The sequence below is a fragment of the Rutidosis leptorrhynchoides genome, chromosome 3, assembly GCF_046630445.1.
Source record: "Rutidosis leptorrhynchoides isolate AG116_Rl617_1_P2 chromosome 3, CSIRO_AGI_Rlap_v1, whole genome shotgun sequence".
NCBI classification, from domain to species: Eukaryota; Viridiplantae; Streptophyta; class Magnoliopsida; order Asterales; family Asteraceae; genus Rutidosis; species Rutidosis leptorrhynchoides.
The window spans coordinates 99,741,289-99,756,976 of NC_092335.1; the positions used below are offsets into that span (position 1 = coordinate 99,741,289).

At 34.2% G+C, this 15,688-nt stretch overlaps 2 protein-coding genes across 2 annotated transcripts; both read right to left on the reverse strand.

The window, feature by feature from the left end:
- Positions 1 to 1,496: 1,496 nt before the first annotated feature.
- LOC139896560 (peptidyl-prolyl cis-trans isomerase Pin1) lies at positions 1,497 to 4,490 on the reverse strand. Its single transcript, XM_071879207.1, has 3 exons — positions 4,054 to 4,490; positions 2,645 to 2,793; positions 1,497 to 1,679 (listed from the first exon to the last, which is right to left on the reverse strand). Exons 1-2 carry the CDS (start codon positions 4,292 to 4,294, stop codon positions 2,669 to 2,671), a joined length of 366 nt encoding a protein of 121 aa, XP_071735308.1. The 5' UTR covers positions 4,295 to 4,490; the 3' UTR covers positions 1,497 to 1,679; positions 2,645 to 2,668.
- A 9,715-nt stretch (positions 4,491 to 14,205) lies between these two features.
- On the reverse strand, positions 14,206 to 15,552 carry LOC139900238 (F-box protein At5g07610-like). The gene has a single exon (XM_071883027.1). The coding sequence runs from the start codon at positions 15,550 to 15,552 to the stop codon at positions 14,206 to 14,208; it is 1,347 nt and encodes a 448-aa protein (XP_071739128.1).
- Positions 15,553 to 15,688: the final 136 nt, after the last annotated feature.

Genomic DNA, 15,688 nt, shown 5'->3' on the forward strand with positions numbered 1-15,688 from the left:
AATTTTATAAAAAAACAGCTAAAAAATATATATATATATATATAATTGGACCAATCAAAGAGACCACAAACCAAAGGGCATTTGGCCCAGCGGTATCGTGGTGGTCCTCCAATCAAGAGGTTGAGGGTTCAAGTCTCACTTGGGACATATTCGTGATTGTAAATATTCGTGTTAATGGTGTGTGTGAGTTTGACTTTAAAAAAAAAAAAAATCAAAGAGACCACAATCGTTGCGTCTTTTATGGTTTACAACGCATGCCCTGGCCACACCTTTAAGTCATGCACCATTACCTATATAATGGGCGTGGGTTTGTTTACAACTCAGCACCCACGTCCCACGTCGTAGGACTCTTCGTGTAACAACCCGCCTAATAATCAAAAAGTATGTTACGCTTCTCGGAACTCAAAATGGACTATTGGTGAACAAATTTTGAAAACTTGAATAATTCAAATACTTTTGAAACGCCAAGAGGACCGATTGAACAAATTGTAAAAAAAAAAAAAGAATGATTTATTTAATTTAGGGTGCATTTATTTGGTAAAACTGAATGATTCATAAACAGAATGATTCAAAGTCTCTGAATAAACATGGTTCTTAATGAAAATAAGTTGTTTGATAATCATTTTGAATAAGCGATATGAATTGGGTAAAATTATTTTATTAACTTGTTACATGAATAGAAAATTCAATATACGTGTTTGTTAAGTGTTATAGATAGTATTTGAAGAGGATATTTCAGAAAATTTTGGTGCTTAATGGTTAAGAAATGGTTTCAACTCTAAATAGTTCAACACTGAATGTTGAATCATTCAGCATCATATGTCATTCAGAGGTAATAAACAAACGCGCTGAATGTTGATAGTTCAACATTCAGCGTTGAACTATTCAATAAAGAGATAAACAAAAACACCTTTGCTCCATATATTATTATACATTAATTTACATATGGTACGTGATTATATTCAATCTAATAAATCATCAAATACATACACTTAAATCTGTTATACTAGTTGTTTTTTTAAAAAAAAAAGAGTTTATAGTCTAATGGTATGCGAAGAGTTCTTTAAAAAAAAAAAACTGTTGAGGGTTCAAACTTCATAATAAGCATTTATATAATCGTGTTAGGTGTATGAGTTAGTCTTAAAAATATTAGTTGTTTATATGCTACTAGCTACTAGTTACCATCTAGTTTACGCAAGTACAAGATGGCTCTTGCGTGTTGCATATAAAGGAGGGCAAATTCACTCTTTTTTGAAAAGAAAAAAAAAGCCGAAACTTTATACAGACTAGTTGGATAGTAAAACAATTCGATGGAACAATGTGCAAAATGGATTATTTAGTTACATATGTATTCAATGTGTTTATTATTTGATGGCTCAATGCGTTTATTAGAAGCCCAGTAACTGTCCCTTACAGGTTTACTTCAAAGAAAACCATTGATCGTTTGTGGGTTCAACTTTTAATTTTCATGTAAGCAAAACATTCAAGCAATTACGTGTTCTTTTACAATCCTATTTCATTCAAACAAAACATCCAAAACAAATAATCCAAACGCGAGTATTCGTAAAAAAAATTAAATATCAGATTGTCAATAGCAAATAATCTGTTATTACATTTCGTCCACGAGGTCTAATGACCTTTCTTTATGCTTTTGGCCACAGTAAACTAGATTTCAACCCCTGAAACAGAAAAATTTGGGTAAGTCACACAACGTTGCAAGTTATGTATATAGAGTATAAATAATTAAATATACATAGTACATGTAAATAAGTACAATTGTACACCTATACGTGTAGATCGTTTTTACTCATTGCATGATTCTCAAAATTTTGTTGCCCAGTCAATGCACGGTTCATATACCATAGTAGTAGTACATTTCAAAACCATTTTTAAAGTTAGTCTAGAAAAAAATGATCATACAAAATACTTGAACCGGGCTTTTTTATTTATGAGAATAACCTTTTAAACACCGTTTTTATAACATTTATGCAAGTAATTAATTCTTCAGGACTAACTTGCAAAACCTATTTGTTGAAGAAAAGAAATAACTTATTGACCAACTATTGATTTTGTAGAGGTAAAATTATCAGTCAGTTAACCATAAACTCTATGATGTGTTTATTAACAAGACATTGTGATTCCATAAATTTCAGAGCTTAAACAAAATATTACTAGTTGTTTTTCACTTTTAAGAACTTTTTTTCAAGAACCGAACCAGATATGCGAGAATAGGCCACAATTATCATTTTGATAACCATCTGTGCAAATGATAAGCATTTGAATCAATTGTTTTCACTGTTTTAACACTTCTATATGAGTTTCAATTCAACATTTGTGAATCAACTGAACTTTGAGGATTCACTTATCCGAAGTTACATCTGTGATTGCCATTTAAAAATAGAAGACAAAAATAAAAATATGCCATCAATGTAACACCAGAATTCAAACAAAAATAAAAATATGCCATCAATGTAACACGTTACAGAGACTGACATGCACATATTGGTCAATTGGTCAATCTCATAAAATTAAAACTAAAATTAATGTTTTTCATTTTCTAGACAAAACAATACAACGTGGAATAACCCATCTCGAGTTACAACAGAATTCATTATCAATGAGCAATAGCAATAAGAGTCCTTACCACATATAATGCAGATCAACATAATCAACCTGTTCTCTTAATAATGTGAACTCCACTATCGGTATCAATAATGTCACTTATCTCCCCAACTTTCAATGCATATGTTGCATCCTCAAACGGCTTTTGCATCTGCTTCCTTCCAAATGAACCTGCATTAATGTAATGCCGTAACTTATATTTCAACTATGTTATTTGAATCACTCGTCAATCAATACCTAGAATTACTTTACTAGTTAAACAACAGAAGGTTCAAAGAGGCAAACAAAAACTGGGTCGTCTTTTCTTTACAATAGTGATGATAATAGAACTTTCATTAAAACCATACCATAATTAATCACGACCAAGGGCCCATGATTAAGATTGTTATTTGAATATTAAACCAATCAGTTACAACAAGATTGACCATATGAACCTATAAAATATCAGTATCACAAGTAGTTCTATCAGGTTCTGCCTAAACCAAGTTTATTTCAGCAGTCCCATCAATTATCTTCTCACTGATTAACCAATCTAATCTGCCTAATTGGCAGAAAATTACTTTCCTTTTTGATGCATTCCGCTATGATTTACTCATATGATCAAATAGAGTAATTTTTTAATTTGAATCATTAACAATATAACCAACCTGTAGAAAACTGTTAGTCACTTCGCCATACTACTAACAATAAATAATTAGTCTAGCATTTATATGTATAAATCCATCTGAAGCCTAGGTACCTTGAGGGCGCCTGCTGTCGTACTATCACAGAGTCAATTTCAGGCGCTAATCCTAGTGCCTTAAGTACGCAAACATAAAATTGAAACACTGGTATTTGAAGTTTAGAACTTAGAATATTAGATCGAGAACCTGGTAGCTTCAGATACGACAAGCACTTACATTTTAAATCATGACCATTTAAAACAGAAACCACAACACCCTAACACTCTTCTGAAGCTCATTCTGGAGAACTTAGGCCCCGTTTGGCTCACGGAATCCAATGGGATTCCGGCCGAATTGGAATTGAATTTAGACACGACGCGACAGGACGTGTGTCTAAATTCACTTCCAATTCCGCCGGAATCTCATTGGATTCCATGAGCCAAACGGAGCCTTAGTCACTTACCAACAAGTATCTTTGATTCTTTACTATACTTCCACTAACAGATACTTTAACTTGTTACTGCGCATTAAGCCCGAAAGACTGAATCACAAAATCTAGATTGGCTTTACTTGATCTATTCTAATAGGCTTTGTAGGTGCAACAGTCAAGTTTCTTGACCAATTATTCAATTTGAAGCTCAGGTAGAGTTATTGTAAGCATAACTATATCTAAACATTTATAAACAATTAAATTTCACGAAATCATGCTCCATATAACAAATATCTAACAAGTAACAAAAGCTTAAAAAACTTCAAGGTCAAAACAAACCTAGATCACCACCGCGTTTAGCAGAACTACAATCGGAGTAACGAGACGCAACATCTTCAAATTTCGATTTTCCTGAAACGATGTCGTCTCGAAGCGCCTTGATCTGAGAAACAGCAGCGTCTCTGGTAGTATTGCCAATAGTACGACCTTCTGGATCCTTCCACGAAGCCTTACGTCGAGATCCTTGGTGTTTAATTAGTATATGTGAAGCCCTAACTTTATCAGACGATGAAGATGACATTTTTGACTTCTTGTGGCTGTGATGGTGTTTCGTTTTACTTCTATGGTCACCGGTAGCAACAGCCGGATCTGTAGGATCCTTTCTCTTGCGATCGGAATCTATGGTTGCGAATTCGATTGTTGCGATGGTGGCGGTGATCGTTAGGGTTATCTGGTTTTTGTAGCGATTTTGGATCTTTCGTGGGTGATGGTGTGATACAGAAAATATCACAAAATTTACAATTGAACCCTTCTAGTTTATGAATGTGCTATTTTAAAATAGAATGAGACTAGGGGTGATCATTATTTTGGTTGAAACCGTTTAACGCTAAAATCAAATCGAAAAAAAAGGAAATCGAATTTGAAATACGATTTTCGGATTGAGTAAAACTGAAATCGAATTTGGATTCGGTTTTCGGTTTTGAAAATTCTGAAATCGGTTAAACTGAAAACCGAATTCAAAACTGAATTCAAAAACTTTAATATATAAGTTGTATATTTATGTTTTAATGTCGTTATATCCAATCGTTTAGATAGGTTCTCACTCATAAGATGATAGGTGACCTAAGTTATATTTATTTTACTCAAATTATTATATTCGTCTTCTTAATAACGGAATGAGTAAACGTCACAATTAAGCTGTAAATATTAATAAATAATCGAATTTTTGATAATTTAATAGTATGTCATTGTTTTAGGTTGTAAATCACTGAGACATTGGTAATGCTACAATTAAATTACCATGATTTTGAATTGTTTCATGATGTCCGGTTTTAACCGAAACCAAACCGAATTTGAATTCGGTTTTCGGTTTCGGTTCGGTTTTCATTTTGAATTCGGTTTTCGGTTTGGTTTTTGGTTTTCTCCCAAAAAAATCAAAACCGAATACACCTAATAAACCGAAAATCGAACCGATGAACATCCCTAGATGAGACATGTATTCGAACATACTTAAAAGGAAATGTACTTAATTAATACGGAGTATTAAAAAAAATCGCTAGCGCCCATCCGTGCAAAATTTGAAAATAACGAAAATTAAATCGAAAATATCGATACAAATTTTGTACAATTCCTGGAACAGAATACTGAATTGTTTTGGGTAAGCGATAGTAATTTCAGTTTTAATTTCGTACTGATTTTTCTTTCGATATTTACCCTTTCATACTAATTTGATTGATTGTACTAAGTTGTCAAAATTATGTAACAATGGAAATACCATCTAGTATGTATTTGTAAGTTACTTTCTAAATTTGTAAAAATGTTTATTAATATCCGATGGACATCCGTTTACCCGAATAAATCCATTGTTATGGACATGGATGAATGAATTAAAATTAAATGAATATGAATATGGATATAAAAAATTAAATGGATACTGATATAGATATGACATCGTCCGCTCAATAATCCAGATATATTACTTTAGCCAAAACAAATTCTCTTGGCATGTTAATATGGGCCTATTTGGTTTCATTTCAACTTCGAGCCCAAACCCAGAAGGAAGGGCTCTAAATGGTTCTAGGGTTTTATTTTATAATAGACGTACGTTTCTGACACACAATCTAAGTCATCTTGTTTTTCACTTTATGCTTTTTATCCTTGTTCTTTTCGCTTTTTCCAAAATCGTTACACAATCAGATTGGATGAAATCAATAATCTCAAGTAAATTAATGTCGCGTTACAGATTTCAGATTAGTTTGTTTTTACTCGTATGATGTTATTTCGCATCTCCTTGATGTTAAACTCGATTTACATAGCATAATAGATGTTCCTTCTTCCCGAGCAGTTATATATATGCCATATATATTTATTAAAATTCAATCAGTTAAAGCCAAAAGTTTTTACTTTCGGGAAACAATCATACATGAAACCTGCACGCCAGACCTGATAATAACAGTTTAACTGTTAGCTACACCTACACCTAGATTTGAGAAAACCTATAGACCGACCATATAGAAGATTTTTAACTTTGAGAAACACTTGTTGATCATATGAACACTCAGATTATTGAACAAGTAGTCTAAATGTAAGTACAGAATCCAGAAAAGTATATCAGAAGGTTTTAATCCTTAAAGACATGTAAAAAATGTAGCAACAACTTGATTCTAATTTTTCTTCATCCATCATACCTCATTGCCTTTACTCCATTTGCTCATCGTTGGTGCATGCCGACTGTTTTCTCCTAGCAATTTCGTCACTTAAGCTACGGTTGAGCATCTTTTTCCTACGTAAAACGAAAGCACGATTTGTTATTTCCTCTTCCATTTCTGCAATTTGATTGTTCAAATTGCTTATCATGTTTCCCTTGATGCTCAGTTTTAATTCTTCAGCTAGCATTTCATTCTCTATTTTCAGCTCATCGACTTTCTTTTCTAACTCTTTAACCTTCTCAGATTGTCTCAGTACCTCTTCAGCCTCTTCGATTTCATTTGTCATTTCTTTTATCTCTTTCTCTATTTTCTCCAACTTCGTTTTAAGTTTCATTTTGTTTGTTCTGTAGATTGAATTGAGTTCGGTAGTCAACCCTTCTATTTTGGATCCCAGACGTTTGCATTTTGTTTTGAATTCTGCAATTATCTTTTTTTATCTCAGTCATCTTATTCTCGAACTCCAATTGCAGCCCAGCCATTTCTCTGTGGAAGACTAGATTATCTTCTACCAAGTGTACCAAGTGTCTTCCAAGTGACATCTGCACATATTACCAATAAAGACACATTCAATAAAAAACCCCTAAATAACAATAATGCAATCAGTTTATTCATTTAATAGCAGAACATTAAAACTCTAAAGACTTAAATGTAAATCGAATTAATTATAACTATAAATAAATAATACCCTATATAGAACATTAAAAACCATGAACTACCCTAAATAACGCAAAAGAGTCAACAATAGTTATAAATTAGAGTTAGAATTTTGATGCTCTGTTGGCAACTGTCTTGCAATTGACATCTGCACAATTAGCAATATCATATATACCAACAAATGCACATCAATAAAAACCCCTAAATAACATCAATGTAATTTAAGTAAGTAGAACATTAAAAACCCTAACTAAAGTAACTACAATTAATATACCCTAAATAGCAAAATTGAAAACTATAAATAACCCTAAATAACGAACTAGAGTTGACTACAATTATGATTTACCAATAAATGCACATTCAACAAAAAGAACTCTCAATAACATTCCTGCAATCAGGTGATTCAATCAAAAGAAGTAGAACATCTCAAACCCTAAATAACAACATTGAAAACCCTAAATAATGCTGGAATTAACTGTTAATTAGATAATTAGATATAATTAGGATTCTTACATTTCAATTGCTTTCTAGCACACACCAATTCCGATTGAAAGTAAGCGATGCTGGTGTTTCACGTGCAAATGAGAGGGGATTTGTAAATTGGGTATTTATATGATATATACATACATGCCATAGGTTATATGAAAGTCATTGTCTATTGGTCAGAGTAAGTGGTAAAAAATTAAGATTATATGGTTTAGGTAAATGGTAAATAGTAAATGGTAATTGGTAAAATATATAATTGTCATGGTTAGAATATAAAACCATTACTAATGACCATTATCTGTTGATCCTGCTGTAGATGGTCTGGACTCCGTGTTCCTGCCGGTTACCTAGAGATAGGCTCTACTAGAAGAAGAGCGTTGAGAAAGGATACTTGTGTCACTGGATACAGACTCCTACCAACTTTTGATGCAAGTACGGTAGGCCCGATAACGATGGCAGATTATATGGGTTGTGGCCGAAGAGTTCAATGTGGGCTGAATGACTGTTTAATGACCAGGGAATTGAAGTCTTGGAGAACAAGCCAAGAATGTTCCAGAATGGTTAATTTCTAGTTAGTATTTTGTTATTTTAGATAATGATTTGATCCATTAATTTATTTCCTTTCTAGCTGTGATTAGTCGTATTATATAAAGGACCTCAACTTTATTTTTTAGAGAGTTTTTTATCTTTCTGATTATTATTGAATAAAGGCTACAACCGTGTTTTTGGGTTTTCTTAAACAATGGCGTAATTCGATTGCAATTGTCGATTATTATGTGTTTGGTCATTAGATCCGCATTAGTTGGTATCTGAGAGTTCAGGGATGGCCGAATACTATTATCGTGGTTGAAATCCTAGCAGATACGCCCACCGAGGCAGCAACTATGATTCAAGAGATGCAGAGATTGAAAGACCAACTCGAAGAATCGAAGAGTTGGAGTTGAACCGCAATCTAGAATATGAGTACATTGATTCAGAACGAACCCTGATCGTCGGGGAGAGACGAATCCCTTTGCTCGTACTCCAGGGGGTCATCATCAAAGACAAAAGGTGGATCCCTTGCGCAACCTGGGAATGAAAATTGAAATCCAGGTGTCTACGGGACAAATGCATCCAGACGATTTCTTAGATTGGATACGTACAGTTGAACGAATTTTCGACATTAAAGACATCTCTGAACACCTCAAAGTCAAGCTCTTGTCCATCAAGTTACGAAAGCATGTTTCTTTGTGGTGGGAACATGTGATAAAGAATAGGCTCGAAAATCCAAAATTGTGACACGGGGAAGGTGAAGAAGCTTTTGCGTGAAAATTCTTACCAAAATTTTTTCGCCACGAAGCCTTCTTGGAATATCATAATTTACGACAACATAATCAAAGTGCGGAAGAAATAATCAATGGATTCGATCGGTTGCGAATGCGTTTTGACGTTCAAGAGGAAGAAGAATAAACAATTGCTCGTTTCTTGGGGGTTTTGAAACCAGAGATTGCCTATGTTGTTCACTTTCAACCTTACTGGACTTACATGGATGTATGCGGATTGGCACTAAAAGTTGAAAAGCAACAAAGTTAAGGAAAGAGCAAGGTTGTGGTTAACCAATTCTCTCCCATGCCTAAATCGTCACCAATTACATCTGAGAAAAGCAAGGTGGAACAGCCCATTATACCACCTGCATAGGGACCAGTGCACATACGATATGTTGTTTCAAGTGTCAAGGCTTCAGGCACTATTGGCGTGATTGCCCGAACCAAAGAACAATTACGATTCATGAGGAAATTTCAGCACCAACACTGATGGTGAACATGATGAAGCTAATGATCGACCAGAAGGTGAGACTGAAGTTGTATACCCGGACAAGGGTGAACATTAGTCGTTAGGCGATCTCTATAAACAACTATCGCTGCTTCGACTAATGAGAATTCGTGGCTTCGTAACAACATTTTTTGCACCAATGTGGCTTCTCATGACAAGTTATGTAACTTAATTATCGACGGTGACATTTATGAGAACGTTATTTCTAGTGAGATGGTAGTAGAAGAGGAAAATAAAGAGGTCACAAAGATCCCAGTTGAGGTCCTTTATTACGTGAACTGGAGGAGGTGTTACCCGATGCCATTCCTTTGGGGTTATTATTGATCCAAGACTGTTGCGACTTTAAGAGCCCCTTTGAAGTTGTTTATGGTGCGAACCTTCTAACACCACCACTGGATCTTTTACCTCAGCCTGTTCCAGATAATGAGCAGAATGGTGGTCGAGAACATGTTGAACACATTCAGGAGCTGCATAAACAAGTTCATAACCGCATCTTTAAGCAGAATAATGTGTACAAGGTGCGGGTGGATAAACACTGTGAACGGGTCGTGTATAATGTGGGTGATCTTGTGTGGATTCACCTTCGGAAAGAGCATTTTCCTGCTGGACGCTTCGGTAAATTAAAGCCCCGGGCCGATGGTCCTTTCTGGGTTTTGGAACGTATTAATGATAACACTTATAAGATCGAGCTATCGGGTCATTATAATGTGTCTGCGACTTTTAATGTGGGTGATCTTTCTCATATGTTGCTGCAAAAGACGATGGTTTCGACTCGAGGATGAGTCTTTCTGAAGGGGGAGGGAATGATGCAGGTACGGTTTGGCCAGGCCCGATAACGATGGCAGATTTTTTGGGCTGTTTCCGAAGAGTTCAGTTTGGGCCGAATGATTGAGCTATTTGCTGACCAGGGGAATTGAAGTCTTGGAGAACAAGCCAAGAAGATTCCAGAATGGTTTATGTCTAGTTAGTATTTTGTTATTGCAAATAAGGATCTGATTCATTAATTTATTTCCTTTCTAGTTGTGATTAGTCCTGTTATATAAAGGATCGTCTTTTTGATTATTACTGAATAAAGGCTACAACCGTGTTTTTGGGTTTTCTTAAACCTTGGCGTACTTCGATTGCAATTGTCGATTATTTTGTGTCCGGTCATTAGATTCGCATCAACTCTTCTCTATCTTCATTGATTCCAATGTTCGATTATCGTATTGCGATATGGTCAGTACACAAGGTGGCAATTAATTGGTTTGCTAAATGTTCTCATTTTTGATATATATGGTGTGTATGTTTCAGCTACATCTTCATCATACCAGGCTGTTGTTAACAGAGCAACTTAAGACATATTAGTCTTTGAGAGCTATGTTTCAATTGTTATTATCATTAGTTACTTTTTCTTTTGCTATTAAATATTTTATATTTACTCTCTAATTGCTTATGTATTTGTGTGTGTAGTTGACCATAGTTCATCATTTGCCATATCCCGTGTTATGCAAATACCAAGTGTTCTCAGAATCAGTCGGTGCTTCACGTGTTCCAACTGTATCCCAAGGTACTTTATATTTATTTATCAGTTTACTTAATCATTTACATTTCAATATTATTATATTTGTAATTTGTAATGTAACTATTTGAATGGTATGCAATGCGGCTATTCCTGTTGCTCATTTGTTCTTAATTTTGTTGGTATTCCTATTGACTTTAATCCTATATAAATTGTGATTTAAAAGGTTGTATATGCCAATCAAATTTAGTAATTGACCTGCTGCTTTTGGTCATTGTTATTTTGGGTTCTAATTGCCCCCTGCTCAGCATTGTTTGTATACTTATGGCATTTAGTTATATTGAACTCTAGAGTTTGCTTATTTCCATTTGACTCCAATTTGTATATTGTATCTTAATTTAATTGACATGTACATTACAAAGTTATACTCCATTCGTTATCCGCTGCGAAGCTCGCACCTCCAATCACTTGTTTATACTATTGATGACACCTACGCAATTGTAGATTAATATGCATTTAATGAAGTCTGAGAATGAGAAGTGAAAAATGGAATATTAATTGTGCTATGATTCTATGAAAGCACATAATATACATATATACATGTTACTAGAATGATGTATGTAACACTTATTTGTGCTATTATAGTTTCTTTTATAATTATAATCCTTTTGGCTTTGTTGTGAATTTCAACAGTACAGATCTGCATGTTCTCAGGTTTTGTGGTGTAGTTTGACTTTAGTTCAGTTTCCCCTTCAAAGCTAAATGTCTCAAGATTGACGCCATTTCGCTTTGTTGTTGAAGATCGTCAAGCAATGATGGTTCACTTTGTTATATCTCGGTGGAGTTCGATTAAGATTCCGGCCAAACATTGACAGCCAATTGCAAACGTTGTTTTCAAGAATCCGACATCAGAGGCTCGGAGCTGGAGCAACATCTGGGTTTTAATACAAGCATTTCCTTTTTGCGTCTCTGTTGTGTAAAATGTTTTTCGACTTTTAAATCGATTGCTTTTAATTTTTTCCTGAGTGTGTCCGTTTTCTGAGCAACATTCGGAGCTCTTATTTGGGAATTTTAGTCTGATTTGTTGTGGAAGTGTTAAAAATATAAGGCAAGGATATGAAAGAAACTGTCTCTGGGTAATATATGAGCTATACGGAGGGCAAGTGCTATATGCTGGATGACCAAATAATCCCATGATACAATTGAGCTCAGATTATAAGTCCCAAGTAAACAACCGAATAATGGTTTTAGGGTTTGTGTGAAGATGACGATTAGGGTAAAAGATCAGCTCTGGTGTGTTTGGACGAAGTAGCTGGAGCTTATAGCTGGACCTGGAGCTTATGAGCAATAGTTGGAGCTGGAGCTTATTTTTGAAGCTGGAGCTTATTATTTTTTATAAATGTTTGGTAAACTAGCTGGAGCTTATTTTTCAGTTCATAAGCTACTACAAGTAGCTTCTTTTTTCAGAGCTTATGATTTTCATAAGCTCTACTTTTTTTGTCTACCAAATAAAGCTTATGACTTGAAGCTTATTAAAATCATAAGCACAAGCTCCCATAACTTTCCATAAGCTTCAATAAGCTACGCGCCAAACACACCCTAGATACCATATAAAAGGTCATGTAAACCGTATTTGATTAATAGGATGATGGTACAATATATAGGGATACTGGAGATAATCTACACAAGGAAACTCTATATCTAATAACTATACATACGATTGTATGGAAGATAATTATAACAACAATATATATATACTAGTTATCCTTGATAATAAAAACAGGATTATTTGTCTTGCTTGTACCTAAAATTATACTCGTATAAATTAGCATTTCAAATATATATTTCTTCATAACAGAAATTACTAAAACTGTCATATACCCTGGTTTTCCACTATGTTGGTATTTTTTTAGAACGTCAATTTTGGCATTGAATCCTCTCATTGGTCGCTCACACACCCGTTAGGAAGAAAACTCCCGCATCTATCACGCAAAGCGTACCCGGAATGCTTTAGGTTAACTGCTTGGCTCGCACAAAGTGAAGGATATCAGAGGCAAAACCTTGGAGAAACTCCCCCATGATTTGAACCTGCACCTATATGCCCACAACCAACTGAGGTTTTTTATCAGTCAACTAATAGTTAGGTGGTACTTTATGTTGGTATCAAAGCTTTGTAAAGTCTGCATGCAAAGATTTTTTTTTTAAATAGTAATTTTTGTTAGGATGTTTTCAAAAATAGAAAAAATAAAAAATTTGTGACAAAAATGGTAAAACCGAAGTTTGAAACTTCGGTTTTGCCAAATCCGAAGTTTCAAATTTCGGATTTGCTTTTTTTCTTTTTTTTTCCCTATGTCTATATAATTAATGTGTGATGATTTACTTTTTCTATTTTTGAAAAACATCATAACAAAAATTACTATTTAAAAAAAAATCACGTCATTTGTCTTCGGGTGTATTCATGAAATGCTATCCATGCTTCTCCGCTTCACGCATCCCGCGAAATATATATAATTTTATTCGCATCTATGCTGAGATTTGTTTGGTATTGATCATATCCGCGTATCTCATATTTAAGCCCTCATATTTAAGTCTTCTTTATATTTAATGTGAGTAGAACTTCTAGTGGAGCATATATTATGACATTATCTAAAAGTCGAGTGTTTTCAGTTGGATGTCATTACTTTTTTTTAGCCATCAAGTATAAAGGCATAGAGTTAAAAAAAAAAAAAAAAAAAAAAAAAAAAAAAAAAAAAAAAAAAACCGAAGTTTGAAACTTCGGTTTTGGCAAATCCGAAATTTCAAACTTCGGTTTTACCCATTTTGTCAAAAAAAATTTACTTTTTCTATTTCTGAAAAATCTTAACAAAAATTACTATTTAAAAAAAAAAATCTGCATGCAAAGTATTACAAATGTAACAAAGCTATTAACTAGCAACTTAACCCTTGTTTTTGTGCTCAGATCTTTAGATTTTCATTTGAATTCGATGATCATTAATTCATTATCCTCTCGAGATGTTTTAACTCCTTCTTACAAATTTTTTCTCTAGTTTTTAAAGTAATAATTTTTGAGATTCTATTAACGCAAACAGTCCATTTAACTATTTAATTAAGTATATATTGAAAAAACTATATAATATCAGAAAGAAAAATGAAAAAACATCAATTAGATAATTTAAAAAGACTCCATTAAACGATGAGAAAGTTTAAGCATACAATAGGTACCCAACGTTCGTGTTCATCCAACAATGAAAGGAATTAGCAATATGGTTATGAATTGAAGCCTGAAGATAACAAAAAACTATAAGCAATGGATACCACATTATCACATTTTTATAAGCTGTAGAGAGACGCGGCAAACTGATAAACATTCGGCCATTGATACAATTCAGGTTCGCATTTGATGCGGTGAGAAGGACCAAAAGTACGAAGCACGTGGTATGTCTTTGATGCCAAATTTAACCTCATGATTTTTCCAGGTATTTCCACCACCAAGAAATATTCATCATCACCATCAATCCCCAACACAAGAGATAATACATCAAACTCAAGTGCATCGGAGCAAAAAGGAGGCGGGCTTACGGTTTTAGGGAACAATGATTCACCAAATTCTTCAAGATCAACAAGGTACTTGACTAACCAATCTGAATAATCTCTTTTCAACTCAAATATTTTGAACTTTGTAATGTGAGGATGATAAATTTCAACAAGAAGAAACTGATCCCGAGACTCACATATATAACATATATAGTTCTTGCAATCCAAATCACGATGAGCAAAAGGGGTTTTTATTTCATAACTTGTATCTTTATCCAAATCAAAATACACAATAAAGCCAGTCCCGTCAATCCAATGAATGGCATTATTCCAATAAACACCTGCACTAAAGTTCATATCCGAGGAGAATCTATCGATGGTAAGATTATATAAAGGCTTGCAAGTGCGAGTATTTGAGGAATACACCTCTATCTGATAATTATAGGTCCCTGATCCGTAATCAAAATCATCATAAACATATATGACCTTGTAATGGGGTGATTTAAAAGGATCAAAAGCAATGTTCATACCTAAAACATTATTTACATTACTGGGGACGGGAAGCCTAATGAATTGGTTGATGGTAGGATTAAACACATAATTCTTATCAGTAACTAGTTTATCATTAGTCCACATAACGTTACCAAAAAGCATCAAACCATTACAAGAATGTTTAAATTTTATATCAGGATCAATGTTGTGGAGGATTTTGCGACCACGGGATTTGTATACATAATCCTTGTCAATAACTAGTTTATCACCGGTAACTATAATGCTACCACAAAGCATCAAACCATTACTACTAGAACTTGTAAAATATATATCCGGAACCGGATCAATCTTGCGGAGGATTGTGCGACGATGGAACTTAACCAGCCGATTATAGATGTCGAATGGGACAAATACATATCCGAACAAGATTGGGAGAAACAAACCGGAAGGAGGATCTGGTGGCTTATTAGGGTTTTTGAAACAAGGGTGGTTTGTAATTAGAGAGCGCCAATGTTTAGAAACAGACTTAAACAGAATCAAGGATCTTACCGGTAATCTTTGTAGGATTTCAGTCACAAGGTCTTGGCTGGAACCAACTGTGTGCGCAACAGCCAACAGAAGAGGAGTAGGAGAGGAAGCATCGGAAGGCATGATTGATTGATGCTTATATGCGTCTCAAATAGAAATAGCTTTACGTGATATATTATATATCGTGTATACATATCATGAGTTGGATGTCCACCGCCCACGTATGTTGCTATATTAGTTAGTTTATGCAAGTAATTTA